At 38.8% G+C, this 25,487-nt stretch overlaps 2 protein-coding genes across 11 annotated transcripts in view; both read left to right on the top strand.

Moving 5' to 3' along the window:
- Window positions 1-14,403, top strand: part of LOC133601613 (DENN domain-containing protein 3-like) — a 57,694-nt gene extending 43,291 nt beyond the window's left edge. For 4 of the 6 annotated variants that reach the window (XM_061954744.1, XM_061954734.1, XM_061954726.1 and 1 more), the window contains 7 exons: window positions 2,953-3,060; window positions 8,196-8,335; window positions 8,462-8,622; window positions 12,173-12,309; window positions 12,388-12,506; window positions 12,580-12,717; window positions 12,775-14,403. In XM_061954744.1, coding sequence (XP_061810728.1) covers window positions 2,953-3,060; window positions 8,196-8,335; window positions 8,462-8,622; window positions 12,173-12,309; window positions 12,388-12,506; window positions 12,580-12,717; window positions 12,775-12,993 — 1,022 coding nt within the window. In that variant the 3' untranslated portion in view covers window positions 12,994-14,403. The remainder of the gene's footprint in view (window positions 1-2,952; window positions 3,061-8,195; window positions 8,336-8,461; window positions 8,623-12,172; window positions 12,310-12,387; window positions 12,507-12,579; window positions 12,718-12,774) is intronic. The other 2 variants (XM_061954752.1, XM_061954760.1) reach the window with 2 other exon arrangements.
- A 4,310-nt stretch (window positions 14,404-18,713) lies between these two features.
- The window catches only part of tbrg4 (transforming growth factor beta regulator 4), a 23,801-nt gene continuing 17,027 nt past the window's right edge, over window positions 18,714-25,487 (top strand). For 2 of the 5 annotated variants that reach the window (XM_061954714.1, XM_061954684.1), the window contains exons 1-6: window positions 18,714-18,975; window positions 19,092-19,579; window positions 22,032-22,352; window positions 23,572-23,746; window positions 24,132-24,289; window positions 24,400-24,510. In XM_061954714.1, coding sequence (XP_061810698.1) covers window positions 19,169-19,579; window positions 22,032-22,352; window positions 23,572-23,746; window positions 24,132-24,289; window positions 24,400-24,510 — 1,176 coding nt within the window. In that variant the 5' untranslated portion in view covers window positions 18,714-18,975; window positions 19,092-19,168. Of the gene's footprint in view, window positions 18,976-19,091; window positions 19,580-22,031; window positions 22,353-23,571; window positions 23,747-24,131; window positions 24,290-24,399; window positions 24,511-25,487 lie in introns of those variants that run through there. The other 3 variants (XM_061954700.1, XM_061954692.1, XM_061954707.1) reach the window with 3 other exon arrangements.

The following is a 25,487-nucleotide window of genomic DNA, read 5'->3' as shown; positions in this document are numbered from 1 at the left end:
ATAGTCTTTGGTATGACTTGGTTTGAACTCACAACCTACCGATCTCAGGTCGGACACTCTAACCACTAGGCCACTGAGTTAGAGGGAACATTGTTTGGGGGTATCCATAATACGCCAATAGGGAGAAGTTTTTATTTAGTCGATGAGTCGGGTGTGTCCTGACCTCCGCAGCGGAGGCTCCGCTGAACCCCTGAGGCCGACTAACCGAACCCCTAGGGTTCAATCGAACCCAGGTTAAGAACCACTGCTATAGATAGATTCAGGGCAGACATATTCCAGGCAGGAATTTTTCAATCATCTTTTTGGGTGTTGTTTGTAGGGCAAGGCGATAAAATGATGCCATTATATATTGTGACAGACATAAATCGATATCAATTAAAAATAATCAAACATTCGATTTTTTTTTCTCTGTCGGAAAAAAACAGAAGTTGCGAAGCAAGGTTGTTTGCATGAACAAAGGCACTCGCTCTGTGGTAACCAAGGAGCACATTAAGTGATCACTGCTCAGTGGGAGTGACCAGCTAACAGCCAATCAGGTAACAGTATCAACTATAAGTTTGGTTGCGACATCTTGTTGTCTGGCAGTTCTCTTTGCATGGAGTGAGAAGAAAAAGTAAAAGTGAGTGCTGCAGAGAGCGAAGAGATTGTGGATAAAACGGGAAAGACACCTCCACAGTAAAGCAGTTTTGGGGATTTTTTTCAAACGGACCATAGTCAGACCAATGTGGTCTGTAGACAATGGAAGGCAATAGTCCCCATTGAAACTGGTAATACCACACCACCTTAGCAGCGCTCACTCTTTTGAGCACAGTTGTAGAAAACCCAAAACCAGTGAAGTTGTCACATTGTGTAAATCGTAAATAAAAAAAAAAAAAAGATTTGCAAATCCTTTTCAACGTATATTCAATTGAATAGACTGCAAAGACAACATATTTAATGTTCGAAATGAGAAACTTTTTTTTTTTTTTTTTGCAAATAATCATTAACTTTGAATTTAATGACAGCAACACATTGCAAAAAAAGTTGGCACAGGGGCATTTTTACCACTATGTTACATGGCCTTTCCTTTTAACAACACTCAGTAAACATTTGGGAACTGAGGACACAATTTTTAAGCTTTTCAGGTAGAATTCTTTCCCATTCTTGCTTGATGTACAGCTTAAGTTGTTCAACAGTCCGGAGTCTCCGTTTACGCTTCATAATGCGCCACACATTTTCAATGGGAGACTGGTCTGGACTACAGGCAGGCCAGTTTAGTACCCGCACTCTTTTACTATGAAGCCTCTCTGTGGTAACACATGTAGAATGTGGCTTGGCATTGTCTTGCTGAAATAAGCAGGGGCGTCCATGATAACGTTGCTTGGATGACAACATATGTTGCTCCAAAACCTGTATGTACCTTTCAGCACTATTGGTGCTTCTCAGATGTGTAAGTTACGCATGCCCTGGGCACTAATACAACCCCATACCATCACAGATGCTGGCTTTTGAACTTTGTGCCTATAACAGTCTGGGTGGTTATTTTCCTCTTTGGTCCTGAGAACACAATGTCCACAGTTTCCAAAAACAATTTAAAATGTGGACTCCTCAGACCAAAGAACACTTTTCCACTTTGCATCAGTCCATCATAGATAAGCTCGGGCCCAGCGAAGCCGGCGGCGTTTCTGGGTGTTGTTGATAAATGACTTTTGTTTTCCATAGTAGAGTTTTATCTTGCACTTACAGATGTAGCGATGAACTGTAGTTACTGACAGTGGTTTTCTGAAGTGTTCCTGAGCCCATGTGGTGATATCCTTTTTGATGCAGTACCGCCTGAGAGATCGAAGGTCACGGGCATTCAATGTTGGTTATCAGGCTTGTCGTTGACGTGCAGTGATTTCTCCAGATTCTCTGAACCTTTTGATGATATTACAGACCTTAGATGGTAAAATCCCTAAATTCCTTGCAATAGCTCGTTGAGAAATGTTCTTAAACTATTCAACAATTTTCTCACGCATTTGTTTACAAAGTGGCGACCCTCGCCCCATCCTTGTTTGTGAATGACTAAGCATTTTATGGAAGCTGTTTTTATACCCAATCATGGCACCAACCTGTCCCCAATTAGCCTGTTCACCTGTGGGATGTTCCAAATAAGTGTTTGGTGAGCATTCCTCAACTTTCTCAGTCTTTTTTGCCACTTGTACCAGCTTTTTTGAAACATGTTGCAGGCATCAAATTTCAAATGAGCTAATATTTGCAAAAAATAACAAAGTTTACCAGTTCCCAGGGCTCTGTGTACGTGCAGGCTGGTTTTAAAGATAATGTACATATCATTGTATATCCAAATAAACATAATAGGAGGTGTAATGCCACCGGGTCAGCTATTGCTGCTTTTTTCAGGCTTCTAAATTGGACAAAATGTGCATGTGTTTGTGTGTAGACATAGACAGTTTTGAAACTACACTTCTGTGGATGGAGATCGTTCTAACCCCAAATATGTTTTTTGAAACTCTCCGTGTTCATGGACAAAGCCTCAAAATTGGTCGCAAACTCATTTTGATTGTTTAATTGTCGAATTAAAATGCTTAAGATGTTTTATTAATCGGCAAGCATGCAGACCTTAATGCAGTTCATATTTGTCGGCTTTATTTTACAGTGCCACTCTAAAGTTTGGGAATCACTTTTGCATCATTTTCAATGTGAAAGTGTCTCCATATGTTTGACTGGTATTGTTTTTATTTTATATAGTATGTTAATTTTATGGCAGTACTTGAGTGGATTGTTCTATTTTTGGAGTTCTTCGGACAAGCAAAGCTTTACTTTTTGCTAATTTTCCAAAGGTTCAGAGGAACACAGTCGTTCAAATCAATAACTTTGATGAGTACTTTTCTGTTTGTCTGTGTTTTTGTTGGGGTGTTGTCATATGATGAAAGGATCCTTCAGTCATGTTCTTATGTTGTTCCCTGTGAGCAGTGCCCATGATGGTGCCTAAAAGTACATCAGAGACCTTAAAACACAAAATCAACCCATCGTTGGACTTGGCAGAACCACAGACAGTTCATGTGTTGCTGTACACTCCAGGTACTTGTATGCATGTAAGGATATTCCATATCGTATTGTTGGGACCCTTCCAGATTATTTAGTTCTAACGCTGTCTAAAAATAATAATTGTCTAGAATCGAAGAGTAACAATTTATTCTGTATAAAATAGTAACTACAAACAATAGCAATAGCAGCGCTGGAGAGAGGACCGAGCCCTCTAAAGTTTGTAGTATTGTCTAAAATGGTCACCCTCTACATCATGGGTGTCAAACTCAAAAATTAAAGCTAAAGCTGGCCCGCCGATCCTCCCGGGAGTCTTGCAGCCAGCCAGCCCAACGAGTGCTGGCTCAGTCACATAACATGTGCGGCTTCTGCACGCACACACATTAGAATGCAACACATACTTCATCAAGAGCGATACAGGTTACACTGAGGGTAGCCGAATAAAAAACTTTAACACTGTTAGAAATATACGCCGCACTGTGAATCCACACCAAACCAGAACCCTTTGCAGCACTAACTCTTCCGGGAAGCTACAAGGTATGTGTGTGGGGGGGGGGGGGGGGTTTGGTGGTAGCGGGGGTGTATTTTGTAGCGTCCCGGAAGAGTTAGTGCTGCAAAGGATTCTGGGTATTTGTTCTGTTGGGTTTATGTTATGTTACGGTGCGGATGTTCTCCCAAAATGTGTTTGTCATTCTTGTTTGGTGTGGATTCACAGTGTGGCGTATATTTCTAACAGTGTTAAAGTTTTTTATACTGGCACCCTCAGTGTAACCTGTATCGCTGTTGATCAAGTATGCGAGGCATTCGCTCGTGTGTGCGTACAGAAGCCGCACATATCTTGTGACTGGGTCTGAACGATATTAGAATGGATGAAAAGCGGACGTGACGATAGCTCGTAGAGTACGTTAAAGGCAGTGCATTTAAGGCACGCCCCCAAGACTGTGGTCCGGGTGGACTACGAGATATTATGACTGATGAACACCTTCGTTTGATAATGAAGGTTGCCTCAGCCCAAAGCCTGAGCCCCGACATTAATGAACCAGCATCCAAGAAAAGATGGCAGGTATCTGGCTTGGGCACATCAGATTAGATCAGTGTGTTGCAAACTGAGCAGTTTAAAGTCCTGAATGGTTGTTTTATTCATTGTTATTTTATTTTCTAATTTATTAGCCTGTGGAAAAAGTTAATGTTGATATTTACCTCAGAAGGCTGCAAATAGAAAAGAGGCATTACATTTTTATTTAAATTGTATTTGATATGCCATTGATATTTTTTAATTATTATTATTATTATTTGAAACTCGATTTTGCATGTCACTATAAAGTTATATAAGCCTTGCTTGTTCAATATTCAATGCAAAACTTGTTTGAGTCCCTATTAAAAGGTTAATTTGTTCAACCTTGGCCCGCGGCTTTGTTCAGTTTTAAATTTTGGCCCACTCTGTATTTGAGTTTGACACCCCTGTTCTACATGAACTTTTTTCCTTATTGCTGTACCGGCTTGCCAGAGATTGAAACCAAAAGTTAACTTTGCGTGTGTGTTGGACACACACAAACATCCGTAAACTCTGCCTTCGTCTTGTTCCTGGTACGTCCTGACACCATTAAAACAAGAGAGAATAATACTTGTGTGCGTGCATAGATAAGAAACGGGATGTGATCATTGTGTTTATCTCTTTGAGCAAAAGGAAGGCCAAAGCTAGTAACTTCAAAGGCATTCCATTATGCTCAAAAGTGGGAAAATATTCCCTTTAACAGTGTTCTTACAATCATTGAATCAAATCAAATGACATGTTTGTGACCTCCTAGCTTCACACACAGGTATATATTGTTTTTGTTCTGTCAACCTCGTTGTCCTTGATTAACTTATTTTTTCTGTTTGCTTAAGTCATAAGAAGTCAGATTGTATCTGAGACAAAGAGGACAAACAATTTTCCAACCGGTCTCAGAGTTCCCACGATAATGGAGTCAGTAGAAGTGCGCCGTCTAAAAGCTAGCCTTAATGCTCGAGTTTAGAATTTTAGTAAGTTGTGTGTCTGTAGCTTTAATGCTAATGTGCTGTGTTTAACTCCTCTCATCAACAGTGTACGTGTCCAACGAAATAGATGTCAAATACAACAGTGTAGCATGAAGGTGTCAGATGATGGCTAGCAACACTAATATATAGCTATGTACGCCACAATGTAGTGTTGTAATATTTTGGTACAGGTACCAAAATTATTTCGATACTTTTCGGAACTTTTCTAAATAAAGGGGACCACAAAACAATTGCATATGTTTCTTTTTGCAAGTGTGTCCTTAAATAAAATAGTGAACATACAAGACAACTTGTCTTTTATTAGTAAGTAAGCAAATAAAGGCTCCTAATTTAGCTGCTGACATATGCAGTTACATATTGTGTCATTTTCCATTCTATTATTTTGTCAACATTATTAAGGACAAGTGGTAGAAAATGAATTATTAATCTACTTGTTCATTTACTGTTAATATCTGCTTAATATCTTACTTACTTTCTTAGAGTAAAACAACTTGCACTGAGCCTAGTCTATAAAATCCGCTACACCTCCCTGATACCGAAGTACATGTCAAACTACTTCCTTAACCACAACACCAGGGGGAGCTCTACTAAACACATTAAACCCAGATTCCGATCTAACAAAGGTCTTAACTCATTCTCTTTCTATGCCACATCAATGTGGAATGCGCTCCCAACAGGTATAAAAGAAAGGGCATCTCTATCCTCCTTCAAAACCGCAATAAAAGTACACCTCCAGGCAACTTCAACCCTAAACTAACACCCTCCCCGGACTGTTAATAATCAAATGTAAACAATCAAATGCAGATATTTTTCTTATGCCTTCTGATCTCTCTCTCTCTCTCTATGTCCACTACTTGCTGTACATATCCTACCAAGTCAGACCTACACTGTTTCAATATCCATTTCTCTGTTCTCAATTGTTGATGACTGATGATAACAACCAAACCTAGCCTCCCTCCCCTCCCCCTCCACACCCCGAATTGTAAATAATGTAAATAATTCAATGTATATACCCTGATGATTATCTTGTGTGATGACTGTATTATGATGATAGTATATATGATAGTATATATCTGTATCATGAATCAATTTAAGTGGACCCCGACTTAAACAAGTTGAAAAACTTATTCGGGTGTTACCATTTAGTGGTCAATTGTACGGAATATGTACTTAACTGTGCAACCTACTAATAAAAGTCTCAATCAAAAAAAAAAACAATCAATTCTTTTAACATGTTCTATCTACACTTCCGTTAAAATGTAATAATCACTTATTCTTCCGTTGTTTGATACTTTCCATTAGTTTTGGATAATACCACACATTTGGGTATCAATCCGATACCAAGTCGTTACAGGATCATACATTGGTCATATTCAAAGTCCTCATGTGTCCAGAGACATATTTCCTGAGTTTATAAATATAATATACATTTTTTTTAAAATAAAGACGATGTTGTGATGCCAAAAAATATTGACATAATCATAGTAGTATTGACTAGATAGGCTACTGTACTTGGTATCATTACAGTGAAGTGAAGTAAAGTAAAGTGAATTATATTTATATAGCGCTTTTTCTCTACGACTCAACGCGCTTTACATAGTGTAACCCAATATCTAAGTTACATTTAAACCAGTGTGGGTGGCACTGGGAGCAGGTGGGTAAAGTGTCTTGCCGAAGGACACAACGGCAGTGACTAGGATGGCAGAAGCGGGGATCGAACCTGCAACCCTCAAGTTGCTGGCTCGGCCACTCTACCAGCCGAGCTATACCGCCACAGTGGATGTTAAGTACTCTTCAGAGGCGGTATAGTACAGAATATGATTCATTAGTATCGCGGTACTATACTAATACCGGTATAACGTACAACCCTACCACAGTGCTAACATCCATCCATCCATCCATTTTCTACCGCTTGTCCCTTTTGGGGTTGGTAGAAAATGGATGGATAAAGTGCTAACATTACGGTCCCATTTCAACAGCTAAATCATCCTAGGTTAGCCGAGTCGCTAGGAAAAACACACAAATAAAACTCAGGATATTTAGCTAAGCTCCAGATTTTTTTTTAAAGATGTGCAGCAAAGCCTGTTTTTTAATTTTTATTTTTTTTTAATAAAATAATCTCTGTGAAGTTCTGGCCGTATACACAGAGTGGGCTCATCTAGCTAGTGGCGGGTCAGATCATGTCCATAAGAAAGGATGTTTATTTTCGTGATGACGTTATACAAATATGGAACTTTACATGTCGGTGTTTAAGCGCCTCTTTTCTTTAAAGTAGAGGCAAACAAGTGAGGAAAATTATAAGATTTTCCTTACATTCGGCGCTCATAAACAAGCTCTACGGCAGTGGTTCTTAACCTGGGTTCGATCGAACCCTAGGGGTTCGGTGAGTCGGCCTCAGGGGTTCGGCGGAGGTCAAAACACACCCGACTCATCGTGTAAATAAAAACTTCTCCTTATCGGCGTATTACGGATACGGCAACAGCAGAAGTCCGACTGATTTGCAGGTGTGTAATTTGTTGTGAGTTTATGCACTGTGTTGGTTTTGTTCTTTGAACAAGGTGATGTTCATGCACGGTTCATTTTGTGCACCAGTAAAAAAAAACATGGTAACACTTTAGTATGGGGAACATATTTACCATTAATTAGTTGCTTATTAACATGCAAATTAGTAACATATTGGCTCTTAACTAGTCATTATTAAGTTATTAATATTATTATATTATTAATGCCTTATTCGGCATGGCCTTATTATAACCCTAACCCTCTAACCCTGGCCCTAACCCTCACCAAATAACTCTAAATTAAGTCTTTATTACTTGGAATATGTTCCCCTAGTGTCCAAATAACTCTAAATTAAGTCTGTGTTACTTAGAATATGTTCCCCTAGTGTCCAAATAACTCTAAATTAAGTCTGTGTTACTTAGAATATGTTCCCCATACTAAAGTGTTACCAAACACATATAACTTTGTCTTGAATTTGAAAAAACACCGTTTTATTTTTCACTAAAGAAGGGTTCGGTGAATGGGCATATGAAACTGGTGGGGTTCGGTACCTCCAACAAGGTTAAGAACCACTGCTGTAGGGACACATTTTACTGTCTATTTTGCATAATAGGCGACCTTTACCTGTACAGGTCAGTTGACATGCAATGACTCCAAGGATGAGATGAATCCTAAGCTGTGGGTGGCCCTCAGTGGCGGCAGACTGGTCGTATTCGACGCCGCTAGCTGGTCCATGCTGCAGGATTCCATCCAGGTCGGCGAGTCACAGCTGGTGAGAGCGCTCATGCAGTCCTGTTGCCCAAGTAACATTATTATTACTTCTATGTTACCCCAGGAGATGTCTTTTACGTGAAAAGATGCACATATGATACTGTATTGTAATAAACTGTCTCAACAGAACTGCATGCTGGGATTAGTCCATGAGCAGGTGTGGATTGGCTCCCAGGACTCTGTCATCTACATCATAGATACTCACAGCCTCACCTGCAACAAGCAGCTGACCGAGCACAGATATGAGGTGACGGGACTCACGCTGGATGCCGGAGAGCAACAAAGCAGGTTAGAGTCTTACTCAAAAACAAGTTCAGGTTCATGTCATTTGGAACATTTTGTGTGAGTACAAGTCCTTCCGATGTCAATGTAGTCCAATTAAATTGTGCTTTTAACGTGAAAAGCATATCCGCTAAAACACCTTCAGATGTCAATGTAGTCCAATTGAAATGTGCTTTTATTTTGAGCGCCTATAATATCATTGCTTACGTGCAGTGATTTCTCCAGATTCTCTGAACCCTTTGATGATATTACGGACCGTAGATGGTGAAATCCCTAAATTCCTTGCAATAGCTGGTTGTTCTTAAACTGTTGGACAATTTTCTCACGCATTTGTTGACAAAGTGGTGACCCTCGCCCCATCCTTGTTTGTGAATGACTGAGTATTTCATGGAAGCTGCTTTTATACCCAACCATGGCACCCACCTGTTCCCAATTAGCCTGTTCACCTGTGGGATGTTCCAAATAAGTGTTTGATGAGCATTCCTCCACTTTCTCAGTTTTTTTTGCCACTTGTGCCAGCTTTTTTTAAACATATTCCAGGTATCAAATTCCAAATGAGCTAATATTTGCAAGAAATAACAAAGTTTACCAGTTCGAATGTTAAGTATCTTGTCTTTGCAGTCTATTCAATTGAATATAAGTTGAAAAAGATTTGCAAATCATTGTATTCTGTTTTTATTTACGATTTACACAACGTGCCAACTTCACTGGTTTTGGGTTTTCTATATATCTGCGGTTTATAGTCCGGTGCGGCTAATATATGAAAAAACATGTTTTTCTTAGAAAATAAAGTGGGTGCGGCTTATATACCGGTGCACTCTACAGTTTGGAAAATACCATACATATGTACTTTTACAGATTCAACTTGCTCCATTTTCAATTTGTAAACTGTAAAATGTTTAGGTATTCTATATAAATACATACAATTATTTGTATTTTATTTCTATATTTAAAGGCCTACTGAAACCCACTACTACCGACCACGCAGTCTGATAGTTTATACATCAATGATGAAATCTTAACATTGCAACACATGCCAATACGGCCGGGTTAACTTATAAAGTGCAATTTTAAATTTTGCGCGAAATATCCTGCTGAAAACGTCTCGGTATGATGACGTCAGCGCGTGACGTCGCGGATTGTAGAGGACATTTTGAGACAGCATGGTGGCCAGCTGTTAAGTCGTCTGTTTTCATCGCAAAATTCCACAGTATTCTAGACATCTGTGTTGGTGAATCTTTTGCAATTTGTTCAATGAACAATGGAGACAGCAAAGAAGAAAGCTGTAGGTGGGAAGCGGTGTATTGCGGCCAACTTCAGCAACACAAACACAGCCGGTGTTTCATTGTTTACATTCCCGGAAGATGACAGTCAAGCTTTACCATTGGCCTGTGGAGAACTGGGACAACAGAGACTCTTACCAGGAGGACTTTGAGTTGGATGCGCAGACGCGGTACCGTGAGTACGCATGCAGCTGTGGCTTCCAAACATTTGATCGCTGGTCCGTACGTGCGTGCCGCTATGTGCATGTCACGTACGTAACTTTGGGGACTTTGGGAAAATATATGTGCTATATGAACTTTGGGGAGGTGAACGGTACTTTAGGCTGTGGGATTGAGTGTGTTGTGCAGGTGTTTGAGTTGTATTGGCGGGTTATATGGACGGGAGGGGGGTGGTGTTTGTTATGCAGGATTAATTTGTGGCATATTAAATATAAGCCTGGTTGTGTTGTGGCTAATAGATATGTCTTGTGTTTATTTACTGTTTTAGTCATTCCCAGCTGAATATCAGGTCCCACCCGCCTCTCACAGCATCTTCCCTATCTGAATCGCTCCTACTGCCCTCTCGTCCTTCACTCTCACTTTCCTCATCCACCAATCTTTCATCCTTGCTCAAATTAATGGGGAAATTGTCGCTTTCTCAGTCCGAATCGCTCTCGCTGCTGGTGGCCATGATTGTAAACAATGTGCAGATGTGAGGCGCTCCACAACCTGTGACGTCACGCTACTCGTCTGCTACTTCCAGTACAGGCAAGGATTTTTTATCAGCGACCAAAAGTTGCGAACTTTATCGTCTATGTTCTCTACTAAATCCTTTCAGCAAAAATATGGCAATATCGCGAAATGATCAAGTATGACACATAGAATGGACCTGCTATCCCTGTTTAAATAAGAAAATCGCATTTCAGTAGGCCTTTAAAGATAACAAAGTAGAGATTGAAAAACGTATGCATTTTCAAAAGCACTGTTAAGGTGTAACTATGACCAATAATAATAAAGTATGCCATATTGGGTTTTGTAATGATTGTACTTTATCAACATATTTTTATTAGTATTATTTTCGTACACTGACAAACTTTTAACATACCGTATTTAAAAATGTTCTATCAAAATCATGGAAACTCCATCACATGAGTACAAGCACACCAAATGGACTTCACTGTCAGTATATGCCAAATAAACAAAGTTTACTTAAACATGCCTATATTGTACTAAATATTGTTATTTAGTACTTTCCTGATGGTCTTAAACAGGTGAAACTCAAAAAAATGTAATATCGTGCAAATGTTTGTTTATTCCAGCAATTTGATTCACAAGGTGATACTAATATAACATAGGCTCATAACATGCAACTCAAGATATTTAAAGCCTTCTTTTAATATTTCATTTCACTCCTTCATTCCGCACTCCATCCAGCTGTATAATCACTCGCCATACAGCAATAGATGATATCTGAACTACTCTCTATTTTATGCTCTATATGTACATACTTATGCTGCCCTTTTGCTGCAGCTGTTACATATACTGTAATATTGTACATGGTGATTGGGATTTGTTGTATTTTGTATATATTATATAAAAATATAATATAATATAATATATCAGTATATATTATATACTTTGATTGGCAACACTAAAATTGGCCCTAGTGTGTGAATGTGAGTGTGAATGTTGTCTGTGTATCTGTGTTGGCCCTGCGATTAGGTGGCGACTTGTCCAGGGTGTACCCCGCCTTCCGCCCGATTGTAGCTGAGATAGGCTCCAGCGCCCCCCGCGACCCCAAAGGGAATAAACGGTAGAAAATGGATGGATGGATGGATATTATATACTGTATAAATAATATGTAAATATTACATATATGTTACATTTTACATTGCTACAATGGTACATTTTTAGTCTACTTTAGACCTGCATTATGTTTTCCATCCTTACCCTTTCCATCCTTTGTAACTGAGTTACTGTGTGGAACAATTTCCCTTGTGGATCTTTAAAGTTTGTCTTACGTCTAAGTCTAAGTTGTTGATGATCAAGGCTTACAGTTTATGAAACTCTCGAATTGAAAATATCAGAAAATATGTTTTTTTTAAAAACTGATCATCAAAATGAAAATAAATAAAGGCTAAACATATTTCACTTTGGATGTAACGCGTTTATATCGCATATTAGTTTCACATTTGAAGTAGAATTGCTGACTTAAATGAACTTTTGCACGATATTAAAATGTTTTGAGTTTCACCTGTAATTAGTACAGCACAGCACACTTCCGTTCTCTCCAGTCTGCAGACGTACTCGTGCAGCCGCGACGGAACAATTCTACAGTGGGACTCGTCCAGCCTAAAAGTGAAGCGACAGTTTCAGCTCAGCTGTGAGCGTCTCTCCTCCATTCACATTCACGGCGATGCACTGTGGTGCTGTAAGTGCACGCGTCACACATTCCACCTATAAACTCTTCCTCTGGGACTTCAGTGCTCACCGTAGTGTTTTATTGCAGGCTGCGGTGACAGCATAGTGGAGCTGAGAAGAAGCGGGACGCCGCAAAGAAGGTTGTTGCTGCCTGAACACCTCAGAAGTTCATCAAGTCACTTCAGCAGCTTTATTGTCATCCCAGAGGTGACTTGTATTTGTTCATGTGGACGTTCTTTTTGTTCTGAGACTGTAATTTGACTTTGTGTGTGTGTTGCAGCAAGGTCAGCTCTGGACAGGCTTGGCCGACTCAGGTGATCTCTATTTGTGGCACACAGACGGCCACGAGCCTTCTTTGGAGAAGATCTCCCTGACAGGCTGCTCAGGGATCACCTGCATGATCCGAGTCAAGGACCAGGTGAGCTGTCTACGACACGAATGGATGTAATCGCCTCACCGTGACCGTCCTCCTCAGATCTGGGTAGGCTGCCGTGGAAGAAGCGGCGTCGGGGGTCAGTGTGGTTCCCAGCTGAGGGGTCAGCTGGTGGTGGTGGACCCACAGAGTCACATGGTGTCCAAGGAGCTGCAGGCACATTCTGACAGCATCCAGACGCTCTGCTCCGCCGAAGATCGCTACGTGCTCAGCGGCTCTGCGCGACGTGACGGGAAGATCGCCGTCTGGAAAGTAGAATAGAAGACGGAAAGGAGAAGACAGGGGAGGGAGTTGATTTGTTTAAATATGGTTTCCATGAACCTTGAAGATCACACATATAGAAAGAAGATGGGAGCAAAAAAAAGATTATTGCTTTGTTTTATACCAGAATCATTTTTAATTCCATAAGTTGCCCCGGAAATGTGCACTTTTCTACAACAAAATTGTCTTGGTCTAAATATTGTTAACTAACTTTTGTTGTGTTTCGCTAAAGTATGTTTAAAATTATAGTTAAAAAACAGCATTCTTTAGTTTTAAATTGTTATTTATTTACAACATTATACAATATTATCATTTGACACAAAAAGGCATTAAAGCTGGTAGCTAATGTATTGAAGTATGTATACATAAACTAACAATGCTAAATTATTACACTGTATAAGTTACAAACATTTTTTAAATATGGTTTCCATGAACCTTGAAGATCACACATATAGAAAGAAGATGGGAGCAAAAAAAAGATGAATGCTTTGTTTGGGTTTCACTATGTAAAGCGCTTTGAGTCACTAGAGAAAAGCGCTATATAAATATCACTCACTTCACTTTTATACCAGAATCATTTTAATTCAATATGTTGCCCGGAAATGTGCACTTTTCTACAATAAAATTGTCTTGGTCTAAATATTGTTCACTAACTTTTGTTGTGTTTCGCTAAAGTATGTTTAAAATTATAGTTAAAAAACAGCATTCTTTAGTTTTGAATAGTTAACTATTCACAACATTATACAATATTATCATTTGACACAAAAAGGCCTTAAAGCTGGTAGCTAATGTATTGAAGTATTTATACATAAACTAACAATGCTAAATTATTACACTGTATAAGTTACAAACATTTTTTAAATATGGTTTCCATGAACCTTGAAGATCACACATATAGAAAGAAGATGGGAGCAAAAAAAAGATGAATGCTTTGTTTGGGTTTCACTATGTAAAGCGCTTTGAGTCACTAGAGAAAAGCGCTATATAAGTATCACTCACTTCACTTTTATACCAGAATAATTTTTAATTCAATATGTTGCCCAGAAATGTGCACTTTTCTACAATAAAATTGTCTTGGTCTAAATATTGTTCACTAACTTTTGTTGTGTTTTGCCAAAGTATTTTTTAAATTATAGTTACAAAACAGCATTCTTTAGTTTTGAATAGTTAACTATTCACAACATTATACATAAAATATTATCATTTGACACAAAAAGGCATTAAAGCTGGTAGCTAATGTATTGAAGTATTTATACATAAACTAACAGTGCTAAATTATTACATTCTATAAGTAAAAAAAAATGTAAATATGGTTTCCATGAACCTTGAAGATCACACATATAGAAAGAAGATGGGAGCAAAAAAAGGATGAATGCTTTGGGTTTCACTATGTAAAGCACTTTGAGTCACTAGAGAAAAGTGCTATATAAATATAATTCACTTCACTTTTAAACCAGAATAATTTTTAATTCAATAAGTTGCCCCGGAAATGTGCACTTTTCTACAATAAAATTGTCTTGGTCTAAATATTGTTGTGTTTTGCCAAAGTATGTTTAAAATTATAGTTAAAAAACAGCATTCTTTAGTTTTGAATAGTTATTTATTTACAACATTTTACATAAAATACTATCATTTGACACAAAAAGGCATTAAAACTGGTAGCTAATGTATTGAAGTATTTATACATAAACTAACAATGCTAAATTATTACACTGTATAAGTTAAAAACATTTTTTAAATATTGTTTCCATGAACCTTGAAGATCACACCTATAGAAAGAAGATGGGAGCAAAAAAAAGATGAATGCTTTGTTTGGGTTTTGCTATGTTAAGCGCTTTGAGTCACTAGAGAAAAGCACTATATAAATATCACTCACTTCACTTTTAAACCAGAATCATTTTTAATTCAATATGTTGCCTGGAAATGTGCACTTTTCTACAATAAAATTGTCTTGGTCTAAATATTGTTCACTAACTTTTGTTGTGTTTTGCCAAAGTATGTTTAAAATTATAGTTACAAAACAGCATTCACCGACTCAGTGGCCTAGTGGTTAGAGTGTCCGCCCTGAGATCGGTAGGTTGTGAGTTCAAATCCCGGCCGAGTCATACCAAAGACTATAAAAATGGGACCCATTACCTCCCTGCTTGGCACTCAGCATCAAGGGTTGGAATTGGGGGTTAAATCACCAAAAATGATTCCCGGGCGCGGCCACCGCTGCTGCCCACTGCTCCCCTCACCTCCCAGGGGGTGATCAAGGGTGATGGGTCAAATGCAGAGAATAATTTCGCCACACCTAGTGTGTGTGTGACAATCATTGGTACTTTAACTTTAACTTTAACTTTTCTTTAGTTTTGAATAGTTAACTATTCACAACATTATACATAAAATATTATCATTTGACACAAAAAGGCATTAAAGCTGGTAGCTAATGTATTGAAGTATTTATACATAAACTAACAATGCTAAATTATTACACTGTAAAAGTTTAAAAAAATAAATTAAATATAGTTTCCATGAACCTTGAAGATCACACATATAGAAAGAAGATGGGAGCAAAAAAAAGATTAATGCATTGTTTTATACCAGAATCATTTTTAATTCCACAAGTTGCCCCAGAAATGTGCACTTTTCTACAATCAAATTGTCTTGGTCTAAATATTGTTCACTAATTTTTGTTGTGTTTTGCCAAAGTATGTTTAAAATTATAGTTAAAAAACAGCATTCTTTAGTTTTAAATTGTTATTTATTTACAACATTATACAATATTATCATTTGACACAAAAAGGCCTTAAAGCTGGTAGCTAATGTATTGAAGTATTTATACATAAACTAACAATGCTAAATTATTACACTGTATAAGTTAAAAACATTTTTTAAATATGGTTTCCATGAACCTTGAAGATCACACATATAGAAAGAAGATGGGAGCAAAAAAAAGATGAATGCTTTGTTTGGGTTTCACTATGTAAAGCGCTTTGAGTCACTAGAGAAAAGCGCTATATAAATATCACTCACTTCACTTTTATACCAGAATCATTTTAATTCAATATGTTGCCCGGAAATGTGCACTTTTCTACAATAAAATTGTCTTGGTCTAAATATTGTTCACTAACTTTTGTTGTGTTTTGCCAAAGTATGTTTAAAATTATAGTTACAAAACAGCATTCTTTAGTTTTGAATAGTTAACTATTCACAACATTATACATAAAATATTATCATTTGACACAAAAAGGCATTAAAGCTGGTAGCTAATGTATTGAAGTATTTATACATAAACTAACAATGCTAAATTATTACACTGTATAAGTTAAAACAAAATGTAAATATGGTTTCCATGAACCTTGAAGATCACACATATAGAAAGAAGATGGGAGCAGAAAAAAGATGAATGCTTTGTTTGGGTTTCACTATGTAAAGCGCTTTGAGTCACTAGAGAAAAGTGCTATATAAATATAATTCACTTCACTTTTAAACCAGAATCATTTTTAATTCAATAAGTTGCCCCGGAAATGTGCACTTTTCTACAATAAAATTGTCTTGGTCTAAATATTGTTGTGTTTTGCCAAAGTATGTTTAAAATTATAGTTAAAAAACAGCATTCTTTAGTTTTGAATAGTTATTTATTTACAAAATTTTACATAAAATATTATCATTTGACACAAAAAGGCCTTAAAGCTGGTAGCTAATGTATTGAAGTATGTATACATAAACTAACAATGCTAAATTATTACACTGTATAAGTTAAAAACATTTTTTAAATATTGTTTCCATGAACCTTGAAGATCACACATATAGAAAGAAGATGGGAGCAAAAAAAAGATGAATGCTTTGTTTGGGTTTCACTATGTAAAGCGCTTTGAGTCACTAGAGAAAAGCACTATATAAATATCACTCACTTCACTTTTATACCAGAATCATTTTTAATTCAATAAGTTGTCCGGAAATGTGCACTTTTCTACAATAAAATTGTTTTGGTCTAAATATTGTTCACTAACTTGTATTGTGTTTTGCTAAAGTATGTTTAAAATTATAGTTAAAAAAACAGCATTCTTTAGTTTTGAATAGTTATTTATTTACAACATTATGCATAAAATATTATAATTTGACACAGAAAGGCCTTAAAGCTGGTAGCTAATGCATTGAAGTATTTATACATAAACTAACAATGCTAAATTATTACACTGTATAAGTTAAAAAAAAATGTAATATGGTTTCCATGAACCTTGAAGATCACACATATAGAAAGAAGATGGGAGCAAAAAACAGATTAATGCTTTGTGTTATACCAGAATCCTTTTTAATTCAATAAGTTGCCCCGGAAATGTGCACTTTTCTACAATCAAATTGTCTTGGTCTAAATATTGGTCACTAACTTTTGTTGTGTTTTGTCAAAATATGTTTAAAATTATAGTTAAAAAACAGCATTCTTTAGTTTTAAATTGTTATTTATTTACAACATTTTACATAAAATATTATCATTTGACACAGAAAGGTCTTAAAGCTGGTAGCTAATGTATTGAAGTATTTATACATAAACTAACAATGCTAAATTATTACACTGTATAAGTTTGAAAAAAATAAATAAATATGGTTTCCATGAACCTTGAAGATCACACATACAGAAAGAAGATGGGAGCAAAAAAAAAAAGATGAATGCTTTGTTTTATACCAGAAACATTTTTAATTCCATAAGTTGCCCAGGAAATGTGCGCTTTTCTACAATAAAATTGTCTTGGTCTAAATATTGTTCACTAACTTTAAAATTATAGTTAAAAAACAGCATTGTTTAGTTTTGAATAGTTATTTACAACATTATACATACAATATTATCATTTGACACAAAAAGGCCTTAAAGCTAAACTAAACACTAAATTGGCCCGAGTGTGTGGATGTGAGTGTGAATGTTGTCTGTCTATCTGTGTTGGCCCTGCGATGAGGGAGCGACTTGTCCAGGGTGTACACCACCTTCCGCCCGATTGTAGCTGAGATAGGCTCCAGCGCCCTCCGCGACCCCAAAAGGGAATAAGCGGTAGAAAATGGATGGATGGATGGACAAAAAGGCCTTAAAGCTGGTAGCTAATGTATTGGAGTATTTATATCCCGGGCTCGGGATCTTTCTGTGTGGAGTTTGCATGTTCTCCCCGTGACTGCGTGGGTTCCCTCCGGGTACTCCGGCTTCCTCCCACCTCCAAAGACATGCACCTGGGGATAGGTTGATTGGCAACACTAAATTGGCCCTAGTGTGTGAATGTGAGTGTGAATGTTGTCTGTCTGTATGTGTTGGTCCTGTGATGAGGTGGCGACTTGTCCAGGGTGTACCCAGGGTGTAGCTGAGATAGGCTCCAGCGCCCCCCCGCGACCCCAAAGGGAATACGCGGTAGAAAATGGATGGATGGATGGATTATTTTCTTGTACTATTTATTAAAATATAATAATTCCCCCAGTCACCACCCCTCGACTGCAATACTCCAGTCCAACAGGAGGTGGTGGTATTAACCATATGCTAGTCAGTCGACCAGCCATGTGCAGAAGAAGAATAGCAGTCGCAGTCAGCTTATTGTATTTCGTAATATTATTTATGTATGTATATTATCAACAAAGATCATTTTATAAATAAAAACGTCAAAATATCTGACCGAAAAAAAACGGAAAGATTATTTTTGTCTGCCGAAACTACACGAAGGCATGAAGATGACGTCACGCTTCCCCTTAAACGTCATTCTTGTGCGACAGCCTCCTCCAGCCACACTGTCCCCATGTGAAGCGATTTTGTTAAGTAAGTCATTCATTTTATGAATGACTTGTGCGTTATTCCGACAACTGATAGCCGGCGGCTGCTGTTTGTCAATAGTGCTGCGAGAGAAGGCCAACGTGCGGATTTGAGAGCACTTCCTCTCCGCGACAAGGTCAGCATTTTCAAGTTACGTGACCGCCACACCGTAGCTGAGCCTACTTGGCTAAATGGCTCAAGGCATGTTAAAGGTATTGCTAATTACAATGTTTGTCAAGCTAACTGAGAGTTAATGTTGAATTTGGGGGATGGTCATGCAGTCTGTAATGTTACACTGTTGTAATGGTTGTGTGTAACGTCACCTCAGGTTTAATGGGGAATGATACCTGGTGCTGCTGAATAGTGAGAACATTCTTCTACCTGCTGCCTCCCACCTTCAGCCTGATGGCCGCTCGTTTCCTGGGCAGGTACGCCCGCCTCCTCTTTAGGGTCACCACTCAGGCTCCAGCTACCCGCCAGCCTCCATCAGCAAACCGGATGATCGGGCTGTATGGGACTCAGTGCTGTGCTTTGGTCCCCAAGAGATCGTTTTGCAAAGGCGGTGTGATGGCGAAAGACAAGGTCTTAACAAGTGCGCCGCTTCGCACGGAGCTGGAAGAGGTGGTGGAGAAGGCGACTGTGCCGGAGGAAGTCCTGAAGGCCTGGGAACAACATGGAGGAGATTCCAATCAAGCTACCAGTACACTGTTGGTTTGGACTAAGTTGATGCAGAAGACAAAGGGCAAGTTTCAGCCAAACAGTCCATCTTTGATGGACGCGAGGGTGCGGGACATGATGGAGACTATAATGAAACAAGTGAGGAAGATGCAATGTGTGTAGTAATATGAGGTCAAAGCAAAGGGCTGCACGATTTGGAGAGAAACCTAATTGCGATTGCGATTAAATTTCCGATTTTTATATTTTATACATAAAATTACAAGTGAAGGAAGACGTGTTGCTTTTAGACTGTCAGTCAACATATCCATGTCTCAAGTTGTCACACATTGGAACAATATGCAATAATTTACTTTAAAAAATATATGGCTTTATGCAGACGGACTCAGAGCTCAGCACGGTTGGTAGAGTGGCTGTTCCAGCAACTTGAGGGTTACAGGTTCGATTCCCGCTTCCGCCATCCTCGTCCCTGCCGTTGTGTCTTTGGGCAAGACACTTAACCCACCTGCTCCCAGTGCCACCCACACTGGTTTAAATGTAACTTAGATATTGGGTTTCACTATGTAAAGCGCTTTGAGTCACTTGAGAAAAGCGCTATATAAATATAATTCACTTCACTTGTCTACATCATGCTCTTCAAGTGAAGAAATAATTTATAAAATGTATATTGTGTATATAATGTAATGTAATCATAATGTATAATAATCAAGCAAGTAACCATTTAAAAGGACATACACTTTTATTTCTCCATCCATCCATGCATCTTCTTCCGCTTATCCGAGGTCAGGTCGCGGGGGCAGCAGCCTAAGCAGGGAAGCCCAGACTTCCCTCTCCCCAGCCATTTCGTCCAGCTCCTCCCGGGGGATCCCGAGGCGTTTCCAGGCCAGCCGGGAGACATAGTCTTCCCAACGTGTCCTGGGTCTTCCCCGAGGCCTCCTACCGGTCGGACGTGCCCAAAACGCCTCCCTAGGGAGGCTTTCGGGTAGCTTCCTTTTATTTCTCATTACTGTAAAATTGTTAACCATTGTGCTGTATTTGGAAGATAAATAACTTTGTTATCCTAAATATATAAACAAACAAACAATTAAATACTGTCATTTCTGTAAGCAAAAAATGTACCAAAATAAATACACTAAAAAGGGGACAAGCGGTAGAAATTTGGATGGATGGATGGATAAATATTGAACATCTATCTTAAAGTGCATTTTTTTTTCCAATGCTCAAAACTAGGTCGAACGTTGTCTTCGTGTTTATTGCCATCACGTGATCACTGCAGTCTCACCTGTTCACCCGTGTTGATGGGCGCACATTTCCCATTTGATGTCAAGCTGAAATATTCCCACAGCGGGACATTTGGCTTTGTAAACAAATTTTTTCCTCCTAATTTTTGTGACAATGTGGAACTTCTCCCGGGCGAGTCGCCAGGCTCTCAGTCTGTACGTGCTTCCTGTGTGTGCGGTCTCGCTGGTAATTGTGATTCTTTTTACTGGCTCGGGTACCTGTGAGTCACTCACCAAAGTGAATCGATTCACTGGAGTCACTCATCACAAAAGCTTGCGCATGGTTACTGCATGCTAAGGCTCGCCGCCACTCGATTCACTAAGCACAGAGCACATGTGCTGAACGTTGCACATGATTGGCCACTGCAAAAGTCTCGCCGTCATCCGTCACAAGGCTTATGTGAGGGGACTTGCACATAATGTAACAAGCACCAGGATTTAATAACACCCGCAAAAGTTAATACTGCACAACTTTAGAGGTAACAATATCGATTCTACAATTGTGACAAAAAATAAAGATAAATTCACTTTGTCTTGATGAACTGCAACCTTTATTACTTATTATATCCACAGCAACAAGTGTTGTAGTTTTTGCCAACCACTCTTCATGTCTCTCTCTCTGCCTGTGGGCTCCTCGTGCATCTACTAATAGTATTAATGCCAATTTTTCAAATTGAATGAGCTCGCTATACCGCCATATTGGGATAAATAAAAGTCTATCTATATGCGACGGCAGAAGTGGTGCAACAGCGCCTCTTGCTCGTGAAAAGGTGGCGTATACCGCAGGGAATGCTCACAATTGGACTCTGGACAAAACAAAAACGAAATGGAAAAAAAACAACAAATAGTACGACATTACAATAAGATTTAATTATGCAATATTAAATAAAATAACTAATTGGAAACTAAGTGAAAAGGGGAGTTGATTTGAGGCAAGAAACATCTTCCTTGCTGTTTCTATGGGGCTAATACATTTATAAAAACACAGTTAGACTAACAGATGCATAATTAATTAGTTATTACATTATTATCTAGCGTGGCGAGGACGAGTCACTGACCGAGTTATTGGCGACGACAACCTGTGAGTGCTGATTCAGTAAAAAACTTTGAACGATTTGTTCATGACTCGCACATCCATATTCAACAATTCTGATTGGCGAACGCGTCTGTCACCCAAATGCCGGTGACGGTGTAGACAAAAAAACATATTCTCTTGCAGTTACATAATCGCACTAATTAAAACCTCCATGTTGATTCATCGTGCAGCCCTCGTCAAAGCTGCAATTACTCATAAACAGTTGTTTTTCTTCCAGTTACCAAGAGTGTGGAACAACAACTTGGTGGCCATCTTGCGAGCTCTTTGGGTTATCGGCCTCCCCAACACGGATCCAGTGTTGCAATCTACCCAAACAGAGGTCATGTGGCGACTCCGTCGGCTAAACCTCAAGCAGCTAGCCTTCCTGGCGGAGTGCGGCACCGTCCCGACATGGCAGCATGATGTGACGATAGTGAACGCTGTGCTGAAACAGCTGGAACTGCGATGGACGGAAATCTCTGATGCCAAAACTGTCAGCATGCTAATCGCCATAGGACAACACATGTCGCCGACGTTGATGGACAGACTAGAAGACACGGTACAAGTTGTGTTGTTTGTCACATGATCACTTTCACGATAAATACTAGAGCAGGTCAAAACATGCTTGTTAGGTGAATTGGAGACTAAATTGGCATGAGGAAAAATAAAGCAGCCATGTGTTGGACAAAAAGCTTTTAGGTGGATTTATTAATCTACTGTATACCCAAATATAACTTGTTTATTCTAATACATGTTGTATACGTATATATTGACCGATTATTAGTAGTCAAGTAGGCCGAAGACTGATATTTGCAGCCGATATTCATTTGCAGTTTAAGTTATTTAAACATAAATAGTATATGTCAGTAAACAGCTGGACAAGGCTTTAAGTTGTTTTGTTCAACATTATTTTTTAGGAAACGTCAGACAAGTAGGGACAGTAAAGTTGTTAGTTTAGCACCAAACATTATCAGGGGATTTTACAAGCACCTTTGTTTTGTATGTCTTATGCTGCGGGCATTTCAAAATATGGAAAATCTCCAAAATTGGTAAAAATAAGGGAAATATCACAATATATATATCACAATAACTCGCCGTCTACTCAATTTTATTGCAGTTTATACATTGTAAGGTTTCCTCGCTAGGGATGCCTAAAATATTGCGAACATTTAGATAAAAACAATTCTGGGCTCCTTCACATAGCTTATAGTCGAGATATTTTCCAAGCTGGCTAACATAATTTCTTCCTGGATGTTACCGAAAGTATAAGTATATACATATATATATATATATATATATATATATATATACACACACACAAAGTTCACTAATATTACAAACTTGCATTTGTACAAATAAAGACCTAACCCTTAAGGAATCATGACTGATAAACAATAAGTAGTTGCACTCCAAAATATTAAACCTTCCATTAAATTGGGCTATTTGCACCATTTTGAAAAATTTAAAATACAAATAATTTTGAGTGCAACTTTATGTCTTACGTATTCATTATTTTAATTAAATTGCTTAAAAATAATTATATTTTTTTAAATATTTAACAAAAGTCCTTACCCATGAAATAAGTCTAGTACTCGCTGCAGTTAAGTCAATAATAAAAATTCATAAGGCATTTTTTTTTTAAACCAGGGGAAAAAAATGCCAAACATACAATGCTCTAAAACAAAAACACAATAATAGCAATGAATTGAAAATACATATTTTAATAGATGCTTTCTCCTACTTTATGCTAATTCTTCTGCTCATTTTTGTCCTGGTAGGCTTTAGCGCTTGCTGAAGGTTTTACGACGGAAGAAATTCGCAAAGTGTGCGTGTCTTTAGCTTCCATGGGCCGCAGATCTGTGCCCCTTCTCCGGGCTCTGTCCTACCACCTCCTACAGAGGCCGTCATCTGAATTCAGCACTAAACTAATACTGGACATGGGCTTTTCATACGGTACTATAACACTCACACTCTGCATTAATTCAATAAATATTCTTATTAATTTTTGTGGTTGTAGTTTGGTGCACCACTGCACTGCATCATACTGAGAGCGGTTTCTAATATTTTTTTATTTCGCTTTTTTGATAGATCTTCTATTGTAGACTGTGTTAGGGCATGTCTGTTTATCTCGCAATTAATGTTTTAAAACAATTTTATTTAACCTTTATTTAACCAGGAAAAAAAATCCCATTGAGATTAAAAACCTCTTTATCAAGGGAGTCCTGGCCAAGAGGGAGCAAAGTTACGCATAAAATTACACTCACATTACTCATTAAAATGATAGGATGGATATCAAGTCATGTATGTGTGTGCTTAAGCATGATTTGTGTACCTCTAGGGAAGCTGAGTTTCCACCAGTCTCAAGTACTTAAGCGAATGGTTGCCGAGTTGATGCCCAAAGTCTCTGAACTAACTTCAAGTGATGTCACCCGCTTTGCAAAGTCCTTGGGCTTACTCAAATGGCTTCATGTCCCGCTCTTTGAGGCCTTTGTAGAGGTGAGTGAGTGCTTCTACGTCCAACACAGACACACAAATAGTCAATGTTGTCGACATGCTTGATAGTGAAACTAAACTGAGAATTGTGTTTTTTCTTTTCACCTTACCAGCACTACCTGGAGCACAGTGAGATGTACAGCGTTCTGCAGCTCTGCAACCTGCTCATGGCGTTTGCCAGACTAAACTTCCAGTCTTGCAAAGGAGAACAGTTCTTTGGCAAGGTACCAACATGACAGCGCTCACATTTCCGGAAAATATTCACAGGGCTTCACGTTTTTCACCTTTTGTTATGTTACAGCCTTATTCCAAAGTGTTCTTCTCAAAATTCTACACATAATACCCCATTATGGCAATGTGAAAAAGTTTGTTTGTTTTTTTTTATAGAGATTTGTGCAAATGATAAGAAAAAACATCTAAGAAATCACATATCGACAAGTATTCACAGCCTTTGCGATGAAGTTCAAAAGTCAGCACAAACCTGTCTATATATAAGGGCTCACACTTGACAGTGCATGACAGAGCACAAACCAAGCATGAATTCAAAGAAATTGTCTCTAGACCTCCGAGACAGGATTGTCACGAGGCACAAATCCATCCATTCATCCATCCAGCCATCTTCTTCCGCTTATCCGAGGTCGGGTCGCGGGGGCAGCAGCCTAAGCAGGGAAGCCCAGACTTCTCTCGACCCAGCCACTTCGTCCAGCTCTTCCCGGGGGATCCCGAGGCGTTCCCAGGCCAGCCGGGTGACATAGTCTACCCAACGTGTCCTGGGTCTTCCCCGTGGCCTCCTACCGGTCGGACATGCCCTAAACACCTCTCTAAGGAGGCGTTCGGGTGGCATCCTGACCAGATGCCCGAACCACCTCATCTGGCTCCTCTCGATGTGGAGGAGCAGCGGCTTTACTTTGAGCTCCTCCCGGATGACAGAGCTTCTCACCCTATCTCTAAGGGAGAGCCCCGCCACCCGGCGGGGGAAACTAATTTCGGCCGCTTGTACCCGTGATCTTGTCCTTTCGGTCATAACCCAAAGCTCATGACCATAGGTGAGGATGGGAACGTAGATCGACCGGTAAATTGAGAGCTTTGCCTTCCGGCTCAGCTCCTTCTTCACCACAACGGATCGATACAGCGTCCGCGTTACTGAAGACGCCGCACCGATCCGCCTGTCGATCTCACGATCCACTCTTCTCTCACTCGT

The sequence above is a fragment of the Nerophis lumbriciformis genome, linkage group LG04 (assembly GCF_033978685.3).
Source record: "Nerophis lumbriciformis linkage group LG04, RoL_Nlum_v2.1, whole genome shotgun sequence".
Classification (NCBI taxonomy): domain Eukaryota; kingdom Metazoa; phylum Chordata; class Actinopteri; order Syngnathiformes; family Syngnathidae; genus Nerophis; species Nerophis lumbriciformis.
Note: the sequence above shows the minus strand (reverse complement) of the source record. Positions and strands in the feature narration are given on the sequence as shown.